General features: G+C 44.9%; 1 protein-coding gene across 1 annotated transcript in view; it reads left to right on the top strand.

Moving 5' to 3' along the window:
- Nucleotides 1-20,124, top strand: part of thsd7aa (thrombospondin, type I, domain containing 7Aa) — a 543,974-nt gene that overhangs the window by 365,061 nt on the left and 158,789 nt on the right. Inside the window, exon 7 of the mRNA XM_068051191.1 lies at nt 19,239-19,430. Within this exon, the coding sequence (XP_067907292.1) occupies nt 19,239-19,430 (192 nt within the window). The remainder of the gene's footprint in view (nt 1-19,238; nt 19,431-20,124) is intronic.

The raw sequence follows: 20,124 nt of genomic DNA on the forward strand, positions 1-20,124 counted from the left end.
TTATTTATTTTCAAATAAATAATTAATGTTGTTATTTGAAGAAACCTGGTTTAGTGAGCTTTATTCTGGAGGACAAATAGAGTGTTTAATTTGGCTATTCTTTGGTGGGTGGGAAACCTTCTTGATATGCTGTGACCTGTGGAGTCGTGGAACTGAATTAAAGTGCAATACTCCTGCCTTGGTTGCAACACTTGCAATTTACTGTTGTTGTTATTTTCATGTATCAAATCTATTTCAAAGCAGCGGTGTCTTTTCCTCATAGCTTTGTAGACATTCTAAAAATATTTTCTGATTCTTATCAGACCAGAATGTGCATGAGTTCAATAATAGAACTCACTTGTAAATTAATCTGATACAGTAGTATCACAGTACCTAATCACATTTTCACTAAGATGCATAATGTTTTGAATTGGAGAGCTGGAGGTGTGAGATTTTAACTCATTCAAAATCCATTCACTTACACAGGAGGCTGAATTTTGCAGTGGGCAGGGGGGGACCCGTTCAATGATCAAAATGTCGGTGGCAATCCTGGCTCCACCAGGCCTGGGGATCCAGACTGGATTTTATGGTCCCCAGGCCCTTAATTGGCCTTGGGTAGAACTTCCACCTCATTGAGGTGAGAAGCCTCACCCAATAGAACTGCTCCACCGGTAACGGTGGCCACTATTGGAACTACACCCAGCTGCAGGAGGAAGGTGACGGCTGGCCCCGGAAAAGAGATATGTTTTTGAGGCCTCACCGGGGGCAATTGGTCAGGCCCAAGTGAGGCAAGGGGGTTGGTTAGGGGGTGCGGGGGGCATATTGTGCATTGGGGGCGGCCCTCCATAGGGCACAGGGTGCCCGATCAGGAGGGCACCCCCACCCAGCCCCCCAGAAAACTGCCTAGTTTTATCAGGCAGGTTTTCTGAGGTCTCAGCCGCCCACCTGCCAAGTGTAAAATACCCGCGGTGGTGGGCAGAGGCCCTTAAGTGGAAGATAATTGGCCACTTATGGGCGTTGATTTGCCTGGGGTAGGCAGGTCGTTTCTCGCCACTGCTGCCCTGTGTAAATTGGCAGCGGAGGTGGGAGTGGATTGGGAAGGGCCGCCCCAGCTTCCCACTCCATTTTACGCCCCTCCCCTGTCCCTCCCACCACCAGCCCACTCTTTTGGAGGGCGTAAAATCAGACACCCAAACATTATGGCTGCAAAATTCAGCTTCATAGAGCCTGATATTTGGTGCCATGAGTGGCATTTTGCCTCCAAAATGGCACCCATGGCACATGCATGCACCTTTGGTGTTGGCTGCACCATTTTGGGCAAGGGTGTCAGTGTGCATGCAGGGGGTGTTCACTTGCAGAATAGGCAGATCATGATGTCAATCAGCTTATAACACTGATTTAATGCCAGTGCTGCCATTTTGGAGGTCAACACTCCAGCTATTATCCTCTCTTAACCTCTCACAGCTGAACCTGTGTTCAGCAGCAAGAAGGACCTTCCAGTAGCACTATTTAAAGGGATCATCAACTACTTACAGGTTACTTGCTAATTGATTTATTTAGGCTGTTACTGGAGATGTAGAAGTGTTAGGGGATTTCCAGAGTTGTTCAAAGTTGCTGAAGTCTACAGGGACACATGCTGTAGGATTTTGTCCTGACTTCAAGGATGCTGCACAAATTAATTGCTCCCAGACTTGGCTGCAATAGTATGCATTGCACTTGGCCTTCAGTATGAGAGGGAAAATGAGAAGAGGTGACACAGAGCAGGACAAGCTGTTGGGAAAAAGACAAGAAGGAGAAGGCAAAGGAGAGAAGTTATGCTGAACTTTTTAAAGCTCTGGTTGGGCCACAACTAGAGTATTGCATCCAGTTCTGGTCACCACACTTTATGAAGGATGTGAGGATCCTTGATAGGGTGCAAAGGAGATTTACCAGAATGGTTCCAGGAATGAGGGATTTTACCAACAAGATTAGGTTAGAGAAGCTGGGATTGTTCTCCTTGGAGCAAAGGAAATTGAGGGGAGATTTGATAGAGGTGTATAAGATTATGACAGGTTTAGATAAGGTAGATGAAGATAAGCTGTTACCATTAGCTGATGGTACAAGGACTGAGTGACACAGATTTAAGCCTTTAGTCAAGATATGCAGGGTAGATGTGAGGAAGAACGCTTTTGCGTAGCGAGTGGTTACGACCTGAAACTCACTGCTTATGATGGTGGTGGAAACAGAGACAATTGTTGATTTCAAAAGGAAATTGGATAGGCACTTGAGGGAAATATGCTTGCAGGGCTATGGGGATAGAGCAGGGGAATGGGACTGATGGAATTGCTCTATGGAGAGCTGGCATGGAATCGATGGGCTGAATGGCCATCTGCCAGCACAACTGTGGCCTCAATGCAGGATGAGAACAGCATTGCCGGTGACTGTGGCCATGAACTTTTATGCATCTTGCTCCTTCCAGACTGGAGCAGGCATTATTTGGAACAACTCCCAGTTTTCCATCCACTGTTGCATGAGGGATGTCACTGAAGCTCTGTATTCCAAGCAAGCTGAATACCTTTAGTTCTATCTTGCCAGAGCAAAGCAGGTGGAGCGAGTATATGGCTTTGTGAGAATTGCAGGCTTTCCTGGTGCAGGGTTCCATTGACTGCAATCATGTTGCTTCACAGGTGCCACATGTCAACTCTTGAGATGCACCTCAACCAAAAGAGATTCAACTCAACATCCAGTTGGTGCATGACCTTACGCAGCATATCATGCAGGTCAATGCCCAGTATCCTGGCAGCAATCATTCTGCATTTGAACCACCACAACAAACCAGAAGGTGTCTACGAGGCAACGAGGACTATTTTTTGATAATGGGGTTTGTAACTCCTGTCATGCTCATGCAATATGAATATATGAACTATAAATACAAACTTATCAACTAAACCTGAAATGGACGCTTTCCAGTAAAACAAAATGGCGTTGAGGGATCAGGTGACCTTTTCTTTCTTGCCAATACACATGAAACTGCAAGAACCCTGAGCTAATTTTCATGTCTGGACAAGTCTTGGCAAAGTCATTAAAATGCAAACTACCTTTCTGGACATAGTTGTGAGAAGTCATTAAAATGCAAACGACCCTTCCTGTAGTAATGGTGCATTCCATCAACTAATTAAAAGCAACATTTTAAAAATTCTTTCATGAGATGTAGGTATTGCTGTCGAAGGAGGCGTGGTGAGTTGTTGCAGACTCTTCGGCTCCAAACTTGAAACCTAGAAAATGGATGTGAAAAGCTCTATTTTATCAAGATGGTATATGGATAAGTGATACCTGAACTCCATTGCCTAAAAATGACCTAACCATCAGAAACTATTTATGAAGACAATGGAAAGAGATGCTTTGGTCTCATGACAGAAACTAGGTTTCTGATAAGGGTTTTTTAATAAGGCTGTTTTCTGAGCAGACAGAGACAGAGAAAGATCTATGCCAATGAAGAGAAAAGACCATGCCTATAATCACCGGGCAGAGACTCGAGTTGGGCTTGAACTCTCCACCTGAGGAACTGTACCAGGGCTTCACGATTGAACCTTGACTGGAGTATCATGAGAGAAATCTGCCACTGCAAATATAAAACAACAGTGCATTCATGCTCCTAAACCTCCAGAGCTTTTCTTTATTGGACACAAAAAAAGGATTACAGGCCTGCATCATTTCAAGTCTTCACCCTGGGAAAAAGCAAGTGTAACTGAGACTCTTTAAATCACAAGACCTAAACACATGCTACTTTTGTAGTCACAATCTTTTCTTGAGTGTGTGTGTATCTGTATGAGTGTGAGAGTGGGTGTAATGGTGTATATATTCAGGTGTTGAACAATAAACATTTATCTTACTTTTAGAACTTGCTAGAAAACCTGCATTTGTCTGTTCCTGACAATTAAAGCACTCAGGAGCTAAAACACTTTAATTAAACATGCTGTCTTTGGTCAGTCGAGAGGTGAAAAAGGGGGAGCCAACCCTATCAGCTCTCTCACCAGTCCGTAACACTCCGATGAAAAGTTTCGTCGCCAGTGCTATCAAAACGGCACTTACTCAGAAACAACCCACCTCATTGATGCTCAGTTTGGATTCCACCAGGGCCACTTGGCTTCTCGCCTTATTACAGCCGTGGTCCAAACATGGATAAAAGAGCTGAATTCAAGAGATGAGGTGAGAGTGACTGCCCTTAACAGTAAGGCAGCCATTTGACCAAGTGTGGCATCAAGGAGCCCTAGCAAAATTGAAGTCAATGAGAATCAGGGAAAACACTCCACTAGTTAGAGTCATATCTAGCATAAAGGAAGATGGTGTGGTTGTTGGAGGCCAAACATCTAAGCCTCAGGACATTGCTGCAGGAGTTCCTCAGGGTACTGTCGCAAGCCCAACCATCTTCAGCTACTTCATCAATGACCTTCCTTCCATCATAAGGTCAGATGTGAGGATGTCTGCTGATGATTGCACAGTGTTCAGTATCATTCGTGATTCCTCAGATACTGAAGCAGTCCGTGCCTGCATGCAGCAAGACCTGGACAACATCCAGTCTTGGGCTGACATGTGGCAAGTAACTTGCACACCACACAAGTGCCAGGCAATGACCATCTCCAACAAGACAGAATCTAATCATCTCCCCTTGACATTCAATGGCATTACCATCACAAAATTCCCCAGTGGGGGTTACCATTGACCAGAAACTTAACTGGAGAAGCCATATAAATACTGTGACTACAACTGCCGGTCAGAGCCTGGGAATTCTGCAGCAAGTAACCCAGCTACTGACTCTCCAAAGCATCTTCAAGTAGTGCAGAACTCATGCGGACTCCTCATGATTTTGCACCCCCTGCTCAGATATGCAGCCACTCAACTACCTACAATCATTTATATTAGCAGGCAACATGAAGTTTAGGTGCTGGCTTCATCTGAAGCAACGGGTGTAGCATAATCCCACATCGTGCTCCTCATGCCCGTTTTCAGTCCCTGTCTAATTTCCCAACCTATGAGTTTTACTTTGTTATTTTTGACTTCTGATTCTAACACCTCAGAATAGTAATTACCTGCCAGCTGTCAATAAGATAAAGTTGCTCCTGCTAGATTCAGACAACGTCCTTTTATGCAGTCACAGTATTCTCAATGTGAGAATGCTATTATGATCAAAAGACATCTTTAAAATGTTATTTTTTGAGACACAAAGGGGCATCTTTATTTGGTTGTGGGTGATGCATTTGAGAGTTAAGCTGTCTTCATTTGAACAATAACTTGCACATTTTAAGCTATATTAGGATGAACATCTTGTTGGTAAGAAACAAGACTTGCATTTATAAAGCAAGTCCTTAGGACTCCCAGAGCAGTTTGCAGTCAATTAAGTACTTTTAAACTGTAGTTACCGTTGTAGTGTAGGAAACACAGCAGTCAATTTTCACATAAGGTCCTACATACAGCAATAGGATAATGGCCAGATAATCAAATCTTTTTCAATGATACCAGTTAGCGGATAAATATTGGTGAGGAAGTTGGGGAGAACGCCCCTGCGTTTCTTCAAAATAGAGCTATGGGTTCTTTTATGTCATAGCTGTCCACATTAAGGCCTGTGGGCCAGAGTCCAGCCCTCGAAAGGTTTCCATCCGGTCCGCGGGTGTAAGCTGCCGGAATGCCAGACAATGTCGGGCAGCTGTAGTAGGTTTGTTCAGACCCCGCTCCCACACAACGGGCCTGTGCCCAATGGAGAGGCAGCATTCACAGCCTGCCTCTACAATCAACATTTAAGGTGAGTGGAGAGTGGATAGTGGAGAGCAGGGAGTGAGAGACACACAGAGAGTGGGGAGAGGTGGGGCGGGGGGGTGGGTGGGGACTTGGCCATTGGGAAACAGATACCATCGGGTCAGCATAGGTTGGAGGGAGAGTGGGAAGTAAGCGCTCGGGCAGTGCAGGGGGTCGTCACCCTTCTGGCATCATGGGGCCTAAGAAGAGGGGGAAAGGCTGCCAAACACAATTAGGGGACCACCTGACCACAAGGAAGACTGCAACTGGAAGTGGCGGTACGACTATTATGAAGGATGTGATAACGAGACGCAGAGAAAATAATGATATGATTGGGCAGAGTTAATATGGATTATAAAAGGGAAATCATGTTTGACAAACCTGTTGGAGTTTTTGCGGATGTTATTTGTAGCACGGATAAAGAAGAGCCAGTGGATGTGTTTTTTTTGGATTTTCAGAAGGCTTTTGATAAGGTCCCACATAGGAGGTTAGTAAACAAAATTAGAGCACATGGGATTGGGGGTAATATACTGGTATGAATTGAGAATTGGTTAGGACGGCACAGTGGCGCAGTGGTTAGCACTGCAGCCTCACAGCTCCAGCGACCCAGGTTCAGTTCTGGGTACTGCCTGTGTGGAGTTTGCAAGTTCTCCCTGTTTCCACTGGGTGCTCCGGTTTCCTCCCACAGCCAAAGACTTGTAGGTTGATAGGTAAATTGGCCATTGTAAATTGCCCCGAGTGTGGATAGGTGGTAGGAGAATTTAGGGAATATGGGATTAATGTAGGATTAGTATAAATGGGTGGCTGTTGGTCGGTACAGACTCGGTGGGCTGAAGGGCCTGTTTCAGTGCTGTATCTCTCTATGACTCTATAACAGACAAAAAACAGAGAATAGGAATAATCGGATCGTTCTCAAGATGGCAGGCTGTTACTAGTGAGGTACTGGGTCCACTGCTGTTCACAATCTATGTAAATGATTTGGATGTGGAGACTAAATGTAATATTTCCAAATTTGCTGATGACACAAAACTAGGTGGGAATATAAATTGTAAGGAGGCTTCAAGGGGAGTTGGACAGACTAATTGAATGGGCAAGAACATGGCAGATGGAATATAACGTGAATAAGTGTGAAGTGATCCACTTTGGTAGAAAAAACAGAAAAGCAGAGTATTTCTTAAATGTGAGAGGTTGGGAAGTGTTAATGTCCAAAGGAACCTGGGTGTCCTTGTTCAGGAGTCACTAAAAGCTAGAATGCAGGTGCAGCAAGCAATTAGGAAGGCAAATGGTATCATTTCATCACAAAGAGTTTTGAGTACAGGAGAAAAGATGTCTTGCTGCAATTGTATGGAGCCTGGTGAGATCACACCTGAAGTACTGTGTGCAGTTTTGGTCTCCTCATCTAAGAAAGGATATACTTGCCATAGAGGGAGTGCAATGGCAGTTCACCAGACTAATTCCTGGGATGGCGGGATTGTCTTATGAGGAGCGATTGGGCCTGTATTCGCTAGAGTTTCGAAGAATGAGAGGTGATCTCATTGAAACATACAAAATTCTTACAATGAGTGGCAGGGTGGATGTAGATAGGATGTTTCCCCTGGCTGGTGAATCCAGAAACCAGGATGCATAGTCTCAGAATAAGGGGTAGACCAGTTCAGGCTAAGATGAGGAATTTCTTCGCTCAGAGGGTGGTGGATCTTTGGAATTCTTTACCCCAGAAGGCTGTGGAAGCCCAATCATTAAGCATGTTCAAGACAGAAGTCAATAGATATCTGGATACTAATGACATCAAGGGATATGGGAGTAGTGCAGGAAAGTGGCGTTGAGGTAGATGATCTACCATGATCTAATTGAATGACAGAGCAGGCTCAACAGGCTGAATGGCCTACTCCTGCTCCTATGTTGCTATGACTGTCAGATTTTGAGTCCAGTAGCCATGAGGAACAATACCCTTCCCAGGAAGGGCAGAGCCCTGGGCATCAGGAGGGCACAGGAGAGGGACGAGGGGCACGGAGGACACAGAGGCCATACCCTCAGCATAGGATCTACCAGTGAAGAAGGAGCTACCTTAAGATGACCGAGAACCAGTGTCACTGGAGACTGCGACTCTCTGGGCAGATGGTCCCAGAGATCTGTTTCCTCGTCGCCAAAGACGTGCCATGCTCTGCCAGTAACTTTCAAAGTCATTGTGGCCTTGAACTTCTTCACCTCTGGTTCCTTCCAATGATCTGCTATGGATCTTGGTGGCATCTTACAAATGGTTGCACACCACTGCATCTCTCAGGTCACTGATGCCCTATTTTCGAGAGCTGGACAGTACACTCAATTCCAGACAGAAGTGACGTCACAGTCACAGAGGGCATTGGGTTTCACCTCCATCGCTGGATTCCCCCAGATGCAGGGCATAATCGACTGCACCCATGTGGCCATCATGGCACCCAGTGACCACCCAGTTAGATTCCTCAGCAGGAAGTCCTTACACTCCCTCAACGTTCAGCTGGTCTACAACCACAACAAGAGCTTCCGCCATGTGTGTGCTCACTTTTCTGACAGCTGCCATGACTCCTTCATCCTCCAGCAATCCAGGCTGCTGAGCTCTTCACTCTCCCCCAAATAGGAATAGATTCTAGTGGACAAGGGATATCCCTTATAGAGATGGCTACTCACCCCTCTACAAGAGCCCAAGACAGAGGCAATAAAACCAAAGCCATATGCTTACTAGGACAATGGTTGAGCAGGCCATCAAGCTTCTGAAGATGTGGTTCCAGTGCCTGGACTGATCAGATGTCGCCCTGCTATACACTCCTGTAAGGGTCTCACTTGTTGTGGTGGTCTGCTGTGCTCTCCACAACATCACCCTCCAGAGAGATGTGGAACTTGAGGGCGAGGCCCTGGAAGTTACTGCTCATCAGAGGAAGAGGAGGAGCAGGACGTGCAAGAGGAGATGCAGGGGAAGGATCCAGAACACTGAGGTGTTTCGGCTGCACAGGTTGGTGGCCAGACCTGGCACAGGGCTCAAGGGTCTTGTCAGGAAGCTAACAACATCAGGGATTATCTGATCCAAGCACATTTCAAGTGAGCCCCTCTGACCCAGGTGGAACAACATAGTATGGAACTCACTTTGAGCTGTCTGTGCTAACAATTCCATTGGAGACGCAACCTGGAACATGTAAACTCTTAATGCCAATGAAGGATGCACATCTGCCCAGAGTTCTCACCATCACCATTGATGTACCCATGCTCCCCTTCACCACTTCATGCCTTTTTTCTTTTCCTGCCCTTAATAAAAGGAGGCTCATGCGTCAAACTTCAAGTGCCAATATTTACATGGAGCTCATAAAAATAGTGCACACTTACAGGTAGAAGACACCCCAGTGACCCACACAATGCTCTGCCTAACACGGTGGCCTCCTAGCTCAGCCACTTCTATGCGGTGCTCCCTTTGTGGCCTTGGAGGAAGTGGAAGCAGCCTGCTCACTTGACTTGTCTTGCAGGCGAGATGCACATGGCAGTCGTCCTCGTTGAGGTGCCTATGGGGCATCTCCAGAGTTTGCTGCACATGATTTATTGCAGGAGCAGCCTCCGTCACTGGGCTCTGCTGCACAGATGCTCCCTCTGTCAGAGGGGCCAAGGAGGTTGAGGGTAATGATGGCACCCCATGAAGGGTAGCACCCTCATCCTCCTCGGGGACTCTCTCAGCCCTTGGCTGGCGCTCTGGATGACTGGAGGGGAACAGCAAGTGGCATCCCCTCCAGACATCCCTGTGCCCTCAGCAGCACAGATCTGTCCATGCAAGATTGTGTACGTCAGTCCCTGCACGCACTGCAAGTGCTACTGCATATGGCTTGCCACTCTCTCAATGGAGGAGGTCATGCTCTAAGCCCTGAGCCACTGTGGCACACATGAGTTGGATGGACTTCCCCATTCTCTGCCCATGTCCCTGCACTGCCTCAGGAATCTTCAACATGTGGAAGCATACCTGTTGCTGCTGGTCTGGGTAGAGCCTCCTTTCCTGTGATTCCAGAGGCCCCTTTTCTGTGTACAGCTGAGCAGAGCGGTGACTGCCCTCTTTCTTCCAAAGGGAATTGCCCACAGCTGCCTCTACCTCTGGCAGCTCCTCCTGCACACTCGTACTATGCTCATCACCCAGTGCCTCCCTCTCTAACTGCACGTGAGGACCTGCCGAGCAGACTGTATTTGCACTGGTGGACGGTGCACTTGTGAGGTATGAAAGTACTTCTTCTGAGCTCTACAGTTGCTACTGTTAGCCCGGTGATGGTGAGGGAGTTTGTCTCCTTGCTTCAATGCCAGCACCTGTGGGAGACACAAGAAGAGATTGTGAGAACTAGCCTTGGAGAGCAGAAGCCTCTGCAGTGCTGAGGCTTCCCAGTGTAGCTCAGTGTTTGGTATTCTTCTGCGCTCCCCCTTAATGGATACATTGCACTTTCTAGTCACAATCTCCACCACAGATGCCCAATTCGCCATGCCAAAACTTCCTCATGGTCCACGAACCTGGCAATATCCATGGCTCCCTCCTCCATAGCTGTGATCTTATGAAAGTAGGGAACACCTGCACCAGTCTGGGCCCTTATATGGGCATTATGAGCCCATTTCTACTGTAAGAACAAAAGAGAAAGAGGTAAGGCACTGCTGTCCTCTATGTCCAATACCAGCTGCTCCAATTCATTAGAAGCATCATGTGTTTGGGATAGAAATGCAAAACTGTACTAATGCAGCTCTTGGCTTGCTGTAGTCATGTGAACTCTACCATGAGGCACTCACTGCAGGCAGCCATCACAGATTCAGTTCAATAAAGACACAGTACAAGCAAGACTGTTTTCCTGTGTGTTTGTAACATAGCGTCAGAGTGGAGCTGAGATTGAGTGTTGAAGAGCTGGATAGAAGCATAGCTACTGAAAGAAGAACACAGGAATGTTCAGAGCTGCCGAAAGCTGCTAACAGCGACAGGAAGCCACAGAAAAGGAACAAACAAACAGGCCACAGCTGAAAGAACAGAGTAAGACACAATGGTTATAAATTTTCCTCTCCTGGCTCCGCTCGAAATGAAAGGTGATATAAAGCAGAACTGGCATTTTCCCATTCGTAATGGCAAAATTACGAAATTGCAACAGCTTTAATTAACAAATCTGAGAAGCTACGAGTAGCTACGCTTTTATCACTGTTGGGGAGAGACTGTTACAAAGTGTATCCCACCCTAAATCTCTCTGAAGAACATAAAAAACGGACAGCAGAAATTTTGAAAGCCACGAAGGCACACTTTGAACATTGGGGAGCCAGTCAGGGTATAAACCTTCAACATTCACAACAAGAGTCAGCCCAGTGACAACTTGAAACCTGCGTAGAGCAGTTGTTACCTCGATCATACACAGTGGAAGTGAACGGCCAGCTATACCGTCGCAACCACAGGCACATACACACAACTAGAGAAGCTGTTCCATCATGGCAGGCAGCCAATCAGTAAGATGTGAACTCATCTGTACAGAACCACAGATCAACCATCAGTCCCAGAGGTCCACTTCACCCCAACAATGGAAATGGAACAACAACAGTTACTGCGGCAATAACAAGTGACACGGGACCGACACTCCCCGGCGAAGGAAAATCACCCAGATGAACAGCCAATGACAATGTACACGCATACCATTAAGAGACCAGCATGATTTAAAGACTATAGGTGCAATGCACGTGCAGAGACTGACGAGAATAATGAACTGCTAATGTATGAGAGCAGTTGTGTGCATCATGGGTAACTTGGGCAACACATATTGTAAATGATAATGCATGCAAATTTTTTTGTTTTTTTTGTATGAAAAGGGGGATGTTTCGAATAGAAATGCAAAACTGTACTAATGCAACTCCTGGCTTGTCGCAGTCATGTGACCTGTACCATGAGGCACTCGCTGCAGGCAGCCATCACAGATTCAGTTCAATAAACACACAGTAAAAGCAAGACATTTGTCCTGTGAGCTTGTAACAGCATGTTTCAGTGCTGGCAGGTCCTCAGCATGGCTCTGAGCCATTCTGAAGGGTCAGTAAGTGCCCTGGGCACACACTCCTCCCATGTTCAGGAGAAGCATATGCCGTGAGGCTCCTCAGCTGGTGTGTCGTCTGTAGGGTGAATACCTAGAGGCCTGTCCTGAGAGTTGAGGTTTTCACTCACCTTGCCAAAACATATCAGGTCATTAAACCTCTTCTGACACTGGATCCAATTTCTGCGTACCGCACCCCTTCTGCTGACTGTGTCAGCTATCTCCATCCAGGCCTGCTTAATCTGAGTGGGTAGCCTCCTCCTGTCTCCCTCCAGGAAGAGGAGCTCCCTCCTCTCTGTTACAGTCTCAAGGACGACCTCAAAGTCCACATTAGCGAATTGAGGGGCTGCCTTGCCCAGGTTCCAGACGTCTGGCTCGCCTGAGCCACCCCAGGTTTCTCTAAATCTATGATTTTGCAGACAGTGCAGCAGTGAAACGACAGCAACAGTAATGGCTGCCATGGTCTGTTTAAATTGAGCCCGCACTTGAAGATTTCCGGCTCTGTTCCACCCCCACAACCCCTAATTAGCCACCAAACCCGTCTCCAAGCCAATTAAGGGGGTGCCCAGTGCAACTCTGGGTTGATGACTGACTGTTTCCCGCCAGGAGTGGGTTCGGAAGCTGGAAACGGTCCGACTTCCGTTTCCCACTCCAGGAGGGAAAATCCTGCCCGTTAAATCTATTTCTTTCCCCACAGATGCTACCAGATCTGCTGAGTATTTTCAGCATTTTCTGTTTTTATTTATTATATTAAATGTAGACCAACCTTTCTGGTAATTTAAGTAGAATTGTTGGCCGTTTTAATTTCAGCTACCAATATAAAGCATTGAGAGTAAAGGGTCCATATTTACGTAGATGCAGTTCCCCAAATGTTGTTTAATACCAATTTGATATGATTTAGTAGTTGATGTTTCTTTATTGAGCTTTTCTTTAAATAGTAATTTGTGTGGTGAGATTGTTACTTGATCAAATCTAAAAGGTGTAGGAGCTTGCTAATATTTCCAGCAGTTTAACCAATTCAATGACCCTTCTCTCTCTCCACACTCAGTTTTAGTTCACATTGGTCGATCCTCTATGATCGTAGAATGGAAATTGATTTTTTCTCCTCGTGGGAGTTTCTGCTTGTCATCAAATGCACTTTGTTTGTGCTAAGATGATACTTGATTAAACCAACTTTTTTTTAAAACAGACATCTCTTCACTGCTGATCAATGAGCTATTGTCCTTCAGCAAAGCTATTTTGTCACATGAAATACAAAGATGCTTTAGGTTATCGGTCTCTTTAATCAAATTACTGTCTTTATAATGTGGTGTTCACTTATTGTCTGGCTCCTTTGCAGAAACAGTTAGCCTTTAGAAACTTATTTAAAAAGATGAGCTTTCCTAAAATTGCACTGTGACTAACTTTTTTTCAATTATGCATTGAATACTGTGCAGTAGAAATGATTCTGTTTTGGGAATCGAATTGGCTTTGAATGTTAACACAGTAACATTTTGTGCAATGGTGCATAGATGGTTTTGAGTCCTGCTTGACTGACTTTCTTATCGACATGGAGCACAACTGTAACATTTCCAAGTGGACAAGGGACAGTCAGAGAGGACAGTCATGCCAAGCAGCTTGGCTGCAGGATGCATTGATAGGGACTTAGAAATAGACCATGCACCTTGTATCCTTTAATGGGAGAGAAGTCAGGCAGCTGGTCCAAGATGTGTTAATAAAGGGAAATGCTTATCCAGGGATATCTTCATAAAAAGAGAATCATAAAGTATATAATGATACAATGCTGTTTCTTCTCAGCAAGAACACAACCTCAAAGAATAAAATATTCTTTCTGTTTCTACTTGGACTTGTTTTTGATGTATGGTTCTGCATTTATTTTCATTGTGTTCTACTTAAAATGTTTTGTATTCAGTATGAAAAATGTAAAAATGTGCAGAAACTAATGTTTACTGGTAACATATGATAGTGCATATATTTTTAGAAGGTTAAAGATAACTTTCACTGCGTGGCAATAAAAATGTGCATTTATGCTACATAATGGTCCTGAGCAATGGTCCAAATGTGGATTTACATTCACTGGTGTACCCGATTCCTTGCATTCTGCAATTGGTGTCTTGGGGAAGAGAATGAGTTTGCACTACAGGCATGTGCAAGCTTCATTTAAATAGTGTAATTAATTAAAATCAAATCTCATGTCAAATTGCAACATCTGTTATTTTTGCATATATCTTGCTCCTCCCCTTCCCCGCTAATACTTTCCTTCATTATTCTGGCTTACTTCTGACATTTGAATTGCAAGATGGTGCAGCTGGGTATTTTTTGGTAGTCCTGAATGGGCTTCATGATTTAGATGAAGAGGAGAAGATTGTGAAGGACCAACAAGAACAAATGCAATGACACCTTTTTCCTGCAATTGTCCCTATCCTGCATTTGTAAATCCCCCCATGTGAAGCTGCATCATGACCTGCAGGACTGAGAGGGCTCTTCCCATAGATGGAAGTTTTCATGTCACTGCATTCTTCCACGTGACCCCAGGGGACATCTGTCACATCAGGCAGTCTGTAGTGTGCATGTATCAAGCAAGTGACTAATGCTTTGCTTATAAGGAAAGGAAGCATCAGAGAGACAGGACACCACTTTCACTCGAACGCAGATGGGTATGTTGCCATCACAGCTGCTTCTATCAACCTCGTGACCTACAGAGAACAGAAAGGGTTTGCACTGAAATAGTGTTTGGGTGGGTACTTGATCACAGAAAAATTATGTACATCATTAGCCATTATCACAGATACCTTTATTACGCAGTTATTCACGGTGCCCACATCTTTGGAAGGAAAAGAAACATGGGGGTGATAGTTCTTAGGACACCAAGTTATCCTCTGCATCCATGCCTTCTGATCCACTGAAAAACCTCTTAACAGCAGAAGAGTACCTTGGGCTGGAATCATGAACATCTATTTGCAGTTCTGTATCAACCAACTTAATGTGCTTTGGTATAATGAAAGGGTTTGAGCAAAAGGCCGGTGATACTAGGAAATCTGTGCAAAAATGAGGAGCACGGTCACCTTTTTCTTTCTCCTGAGTTCATTGAGCTTCTACCTTGTTTGTAGCCAGGTATAAAGGAGCAAACTCCATGGACTCAGTTGGCAACCTTCCTCTATTCTGCTGGTGCCTGTGCTTTTAGTAGAGGGTGGTTTTCACCCCCATATCCTTGTTTGATGCACTTCCTGCCACTTAACCTCAACTCTTCACCGTCAAAAGGAGCACATGTCTCCACTGTGCCATTGGGAAAAATTAGTCCATTGTATGCCATCATCACAACTTCCTCTCCAAAGGTATATTTTCGGCTTTTGTGTATGTCAATGGTGTGAGCGTGCACCAGGTGCTATGGATGGGTGCGGGGGTTGGAGGAAAATTGGCCCTTCCTGATATTTCTTCACCATGTACTGCTGGGAGAGTGGAATGTTTGTGTTGCTACAATGCACAAGTCTCAGTAGACTTTCAAAAATATGTTAATGGAGATGGGGCAACCCAGCCCCATATTTCCCTTTGGAGAGTTAAAGGTATTTGTTCCATTGAATTATTGAATTATTCCGGCTGGAATTTTATGAGCCCTGTAGAAATGGGAAGAGAGGTGGGGTGGGGTAGCCCATAAAATTGTGAGGAAAGCCAGGGCACTCCTTGCCTGTCACCTTTCTGACATTTGGAATTTAGTCCAGGGCAGGGAAGGACAAGGATGGCCTTCCTGCCCAGAGGCCAATTGAAGCCCTGAAGTGGCCAATAGCCACTTAAGGGCTTCTTCCTGCTGCCACTGGCATTTTAGCAGCAGCGAGGGGAATCTCCGTAATGAGCGGAGGCCACCCAGTAACTCCAGGCAACCTCCATGTGGGCTGGTGGGGGGGGTCCCTCGTCTGTGGGCATCTGTGGCCTGTGGAGGGCCCCTGGCAGCAAAGGCCACCCCCATGCCACCACCCACTGCCCTGCTCTAAAGTGTCCAACTCCAGGCCGAGGCTTGTCTGATTGGCCCTGGTAATCCTGCCCCACTTATCTGAAGTCTGTGGCTTCATGGTTGCTCCTGGTCCTGGGCCTCCTGTAGTACTGGCAGTCGCCACTGCTCCCAGTGGTGCTTCAGAGACTACTGAGCTGCTGTTTCTCTGGCCGGCAGCTCTTGGAGGTGGAATCCCCATCCTTTATAGGACGGGGACCCTGACAGTAGGCAGTTAATTGGCTGCCCACCATGGAATTCAGCTGGGGGTACGAAACAGGGCTGATATGGAGTTGCCCCCCTGACCCCCTACCCCCACCACCACCCCCCCTGACATCAGGGTAAAATCCAGCCCATTGTTTTTGCCATTGATTCTGAACTCAATTTCTGGGCCTTTTTGAGGTCCTTTTCTGGTAATAATTCAGATTTTTTTTTCCACATTTCATTATGTGACAGAAACCACACCTGCCAAATGGAAACATATTAATTTCGTCAGATGGAACACTATTTGAACCCTTTTACTGGACATTGCACAAAATGTGTTTAAAAAAGACCACAGAGTTGGACAGCTGAAACATGGCTGCACATTTGCATTCAAAGAGACAGTTGGATAGAGAGACAATGGAAGTGATCACTGATTCAATTAACAAGAGTGGTCTGGGCAATCATAATAATCAACCTTCTTTGTCTGTGTAAGAGCCAGAGCTCCACACTCCACCGAGTGTGACTGGAGAACTTTGAAAATTAACAACCCTCACAGATGATGCTGTTTCAGACAAAGAGCTAGTCACATGACTTACCTGCTGGCCAGACTGGGAACTGTTTGAATTGTGCCTCACGAAAAGGTTTGGGCAGATTGCAATTTGAAGACCAAAGAGAAGGAAGTTGTCTCTCCCTGTCCCTCTCTCAAGCAAAGTCCCAGGGCCCCACAGCAGCAGCTTGAGCCTCAAGAAAGAGCACCTCTTCAGCTTTCTGATTTCAGAGAAGCAGCTTTGAAAGTGTGCGTTGGGCCCCAGCAAGAACTACAAGACTGCAATTCCAACCAAGGACTTTATAGCAAAACTAAAGACAGTAACGGAATTCTATTTACTGCTCCAAACCCTCCCCCATGCTTATCTTGTATGCATGTTAGCATGATTGTGTCACATATTTTAGTAATTTTAACCGAGTTAGAGTGTTAAACTAATAAACTTACATCTTTCTTATTTAAACCTAAGAAAACCTGTCTGGTTGGTTCATTTTGCAATTACAATTAGATAGCAGTAAGCAAGGACTCACTGAGGTGTTAAGCTAAAAACACTGTGTTTTAAAAGTTAAACCCTGTTATGGCCAAACCAGGAAAGAGCCTAGAGGGGAAGCCTGAGACCCCTTCCTCACCCGGTCATAACAGGTATAATTACTATTTTCTAAACTACAATTCAAGGAAACATAGGATGGGCATTTTGTTGGGATTTTCTTTTGGTCCCAGGTAGTTAAAGGATAGGAAGAATTAGCCATGAGTAGAGGCCAGTGTGGCTTTGTTAGAGGAGGGCTCCATAGACCCTCTAGACACTTGCTTACTCAAAGAGCAGGATGCGTGGAACACGTCACAGTTACTTGTACATGTCTGAGTAGCTATGTCTTCATTGTTGATACTTCACCAATGAGATCATCATGGAACTTTGCTATATCTTGCAGAAAACCCTCCTCAATGACTGAGAAAACTCTGACTTGAACTTCTATACTACTGGGTGTTTTTAAGTTTCCTTAGGTGACATCTGTAAGATACACTGGCCTGCATTTTAGGATTTTGTGACGCCTGATAAGTTCCCTGTTACCAGAATCCCTTAAGTGTATTGCAGATTCATTGAAAGAAGAAAATGTTGCACGACTGTGTACTGCACTGCAATTTGACCACCTGGTTGCACCTTTCCAATTGGCTCCATGGAGTAGTGGTCCACGTTATCTCGCTTGAACTCCTCCAGACGGCTCAGTGACTTGAGTTGGGTGTGCATCCTCCAGTTGCCAGCCTCACCCCTTCAATTCTGTGCCTCTTTTTCCTGAAATTGTAAAGTAGATTGGTGAAGTGCTGATTGATTCATGAACCCAGTCACTGCTATGCCAACTGCTAAGTCTCTTCGACTCGCCACACTTTAGCCCCGCCTTTATGGCTGCCTGCCAGCTCTGGCAATCGCTGGCAATGGACTCCCACGATTTGTGATCAATGTCACAGGACTTCATGTCACGTTTGCAGACGTCTTTAAAGTGGAGACGTGGATGGCCGGTGGGTCTGATATCAGTGACGAGCTCACTGTACAATGTGTCCTTGGGGATCCTGCCATCTTCCATGCGGCTCACATGGCCAAGCCATCTCAAGCCCCGCTGGCTCAGTGGGGTGTATATGCTGGGGATGTTGGCCGCCTCAAGGACTTCTGTGTTGGAGATACGGTCCTGCTGCCTCATGCCAAGGATTCTCCGGAGGCAGCGAAGATGGAATGAATTGAGACGTCGCTCTTGGCTGACATACGTTGTCCAGGCCTCGCTGCTGTAGAGCAAGGTCCTGAGGACACAGGCTCGATACACTCGGACTTTTGTGTTCCGTGTCAGTGCGCCATTTTCCCACACTCTCTTGGCCAGTCTGGACATAGCAGTGGAAGCCTTTCCCATGTGCTTGTTGATTTCCCACTTCTATCTGTGCTCTTTTAACACAATTGGTAACTTATTTAGCAGATTAATGATTGCATTAAAATTACGCAAGCACATTTTGTGCAATCATGCTAGCCAATGCACTGAATAAGAATTATTTATTGAAACTTTGTAATTTGAAGATGAAATATAACATTTTGTTCAAATAGCTTTGGTTTGTTCAAGTACTTTTGGTAGTGCATGATAGATCAACGTATTTATGCAATTTTCAAGCTTCTTTTCTAGATTTTATGAAAGAGAATAATGAATGCAACAAGTTGACCATTTATTTATACCAACTGTTGGAATTCAGGTACTACTCCAGAGACTTGAGCATAAAATCCATACTAATACTTGAGTTCAGTGCTGAGGGAGTACCACATTGTCGGAAGATGCCATCCTTCAGATGAGACATTAAATCAAGTCCCGTCCGCCTTCTCGGGTGCGCCTAAAAAATCTCATGGTACTATTTAAAGAAGAGTAGGGAACTTATTCCTGGTATCCTGGCCAAAATTTATCCCAACCAACATCCCTAAAAAAACTGATGATCTGGTCATTATGTCACTGCTGTTTGCGGAACTTTACTATGTGCAAAATGTAATAGATTTTATTTATCCTCATGAGGCAATATTCATAATTGAAATGATGCACTGTAAATTTTACAGTTGCAGTTATTAGGATATGAGTTACTTTACTTCTCTCAAACATTTGCATTTCTATTCATGAGTGTTCAGATTTTCCTCTTTTCACTCTAAACTAATGAATTGTTGGTGGGTTTCTTCTGTTCACAGGAGAAGTTGTAGACAAAAATCTGTGCAGAGAAGCTAATTATCTCGTCCCAGTATCGTGTGAAGTATCGTGCCCAAGAGACTGTGTTCTTAGCAAATGGTCAGCGTGGTCATCCTGCTCATATACCTGCTCTGGGAAAACCACCGAGGGTAAACAGATGCGTGCACGCTCAATTCTGGCATATGCAGGTGAAGGTAAGATCACCAATCAGTAAAACAATACAGATTCCCTTTTACTCTCTTCGTGAAAAGAACAAAGAATTAGTAGCTTTTGTCTAATTAAAACAATAACTAACATCATTTGTGCATATTCCAACTGCTTGGTATCTTAATAAATTTTACTAATTAATTCAGTGGGTTAACTGAGATGCATTATAATAAGGAACAGCTCTCTAGGGATTCATGTGATGAACAAATATATTGTTACTACTCTAATTGTATATCTTAATGTTCAGCTTTATTCTGGGAATCCATCAAGTTATGCTTGTCATGTCACCTGATTGTAATTGTGTCGACACACGTTAAATGTGATTGTCAAAGCAGTGGTAGGTGATTTTTCTGCCGTATTATCTGTTATATGCCTGTGCTGTCTAGCTGGTGCTGATATATTTGTCATGATTTCATGGGCTAGGTGTTATTGACCCCAGCTGTGTTTAATGCTTCATCAGCCATTGAATGTTTCGAACAACTAATATGACACAGACACACTTAATTCCAGGTGAAGAACTGTAGCTATAATCAGCCATAGCGTGCATGCATACGAAAGAAATATGTTTTACAAAATAAAGTAAAAACCATTCCATTATCATTATTAGACAAACATTTCACAAAGATGTTTGAATGCAACACATTGATTCTACTCTCCCCACCTCCATTATCACTTTTCTGA

Source organism: Heterodontus francisci, chromosome 2 (assembly GCF_036365525.1).
Source record: "Heterodontus francisci isolate sHetFra1 chromosome 2, sHetFra1.hap1, whole genome shotgun sequence".
Taxonomy (NCBI): Eukaryota; Metazoa; Chordata; class Chondrichthyes; order Heterodontiformes; family Heterodontidae; genus Heterodontus; species Heterodontus francisci.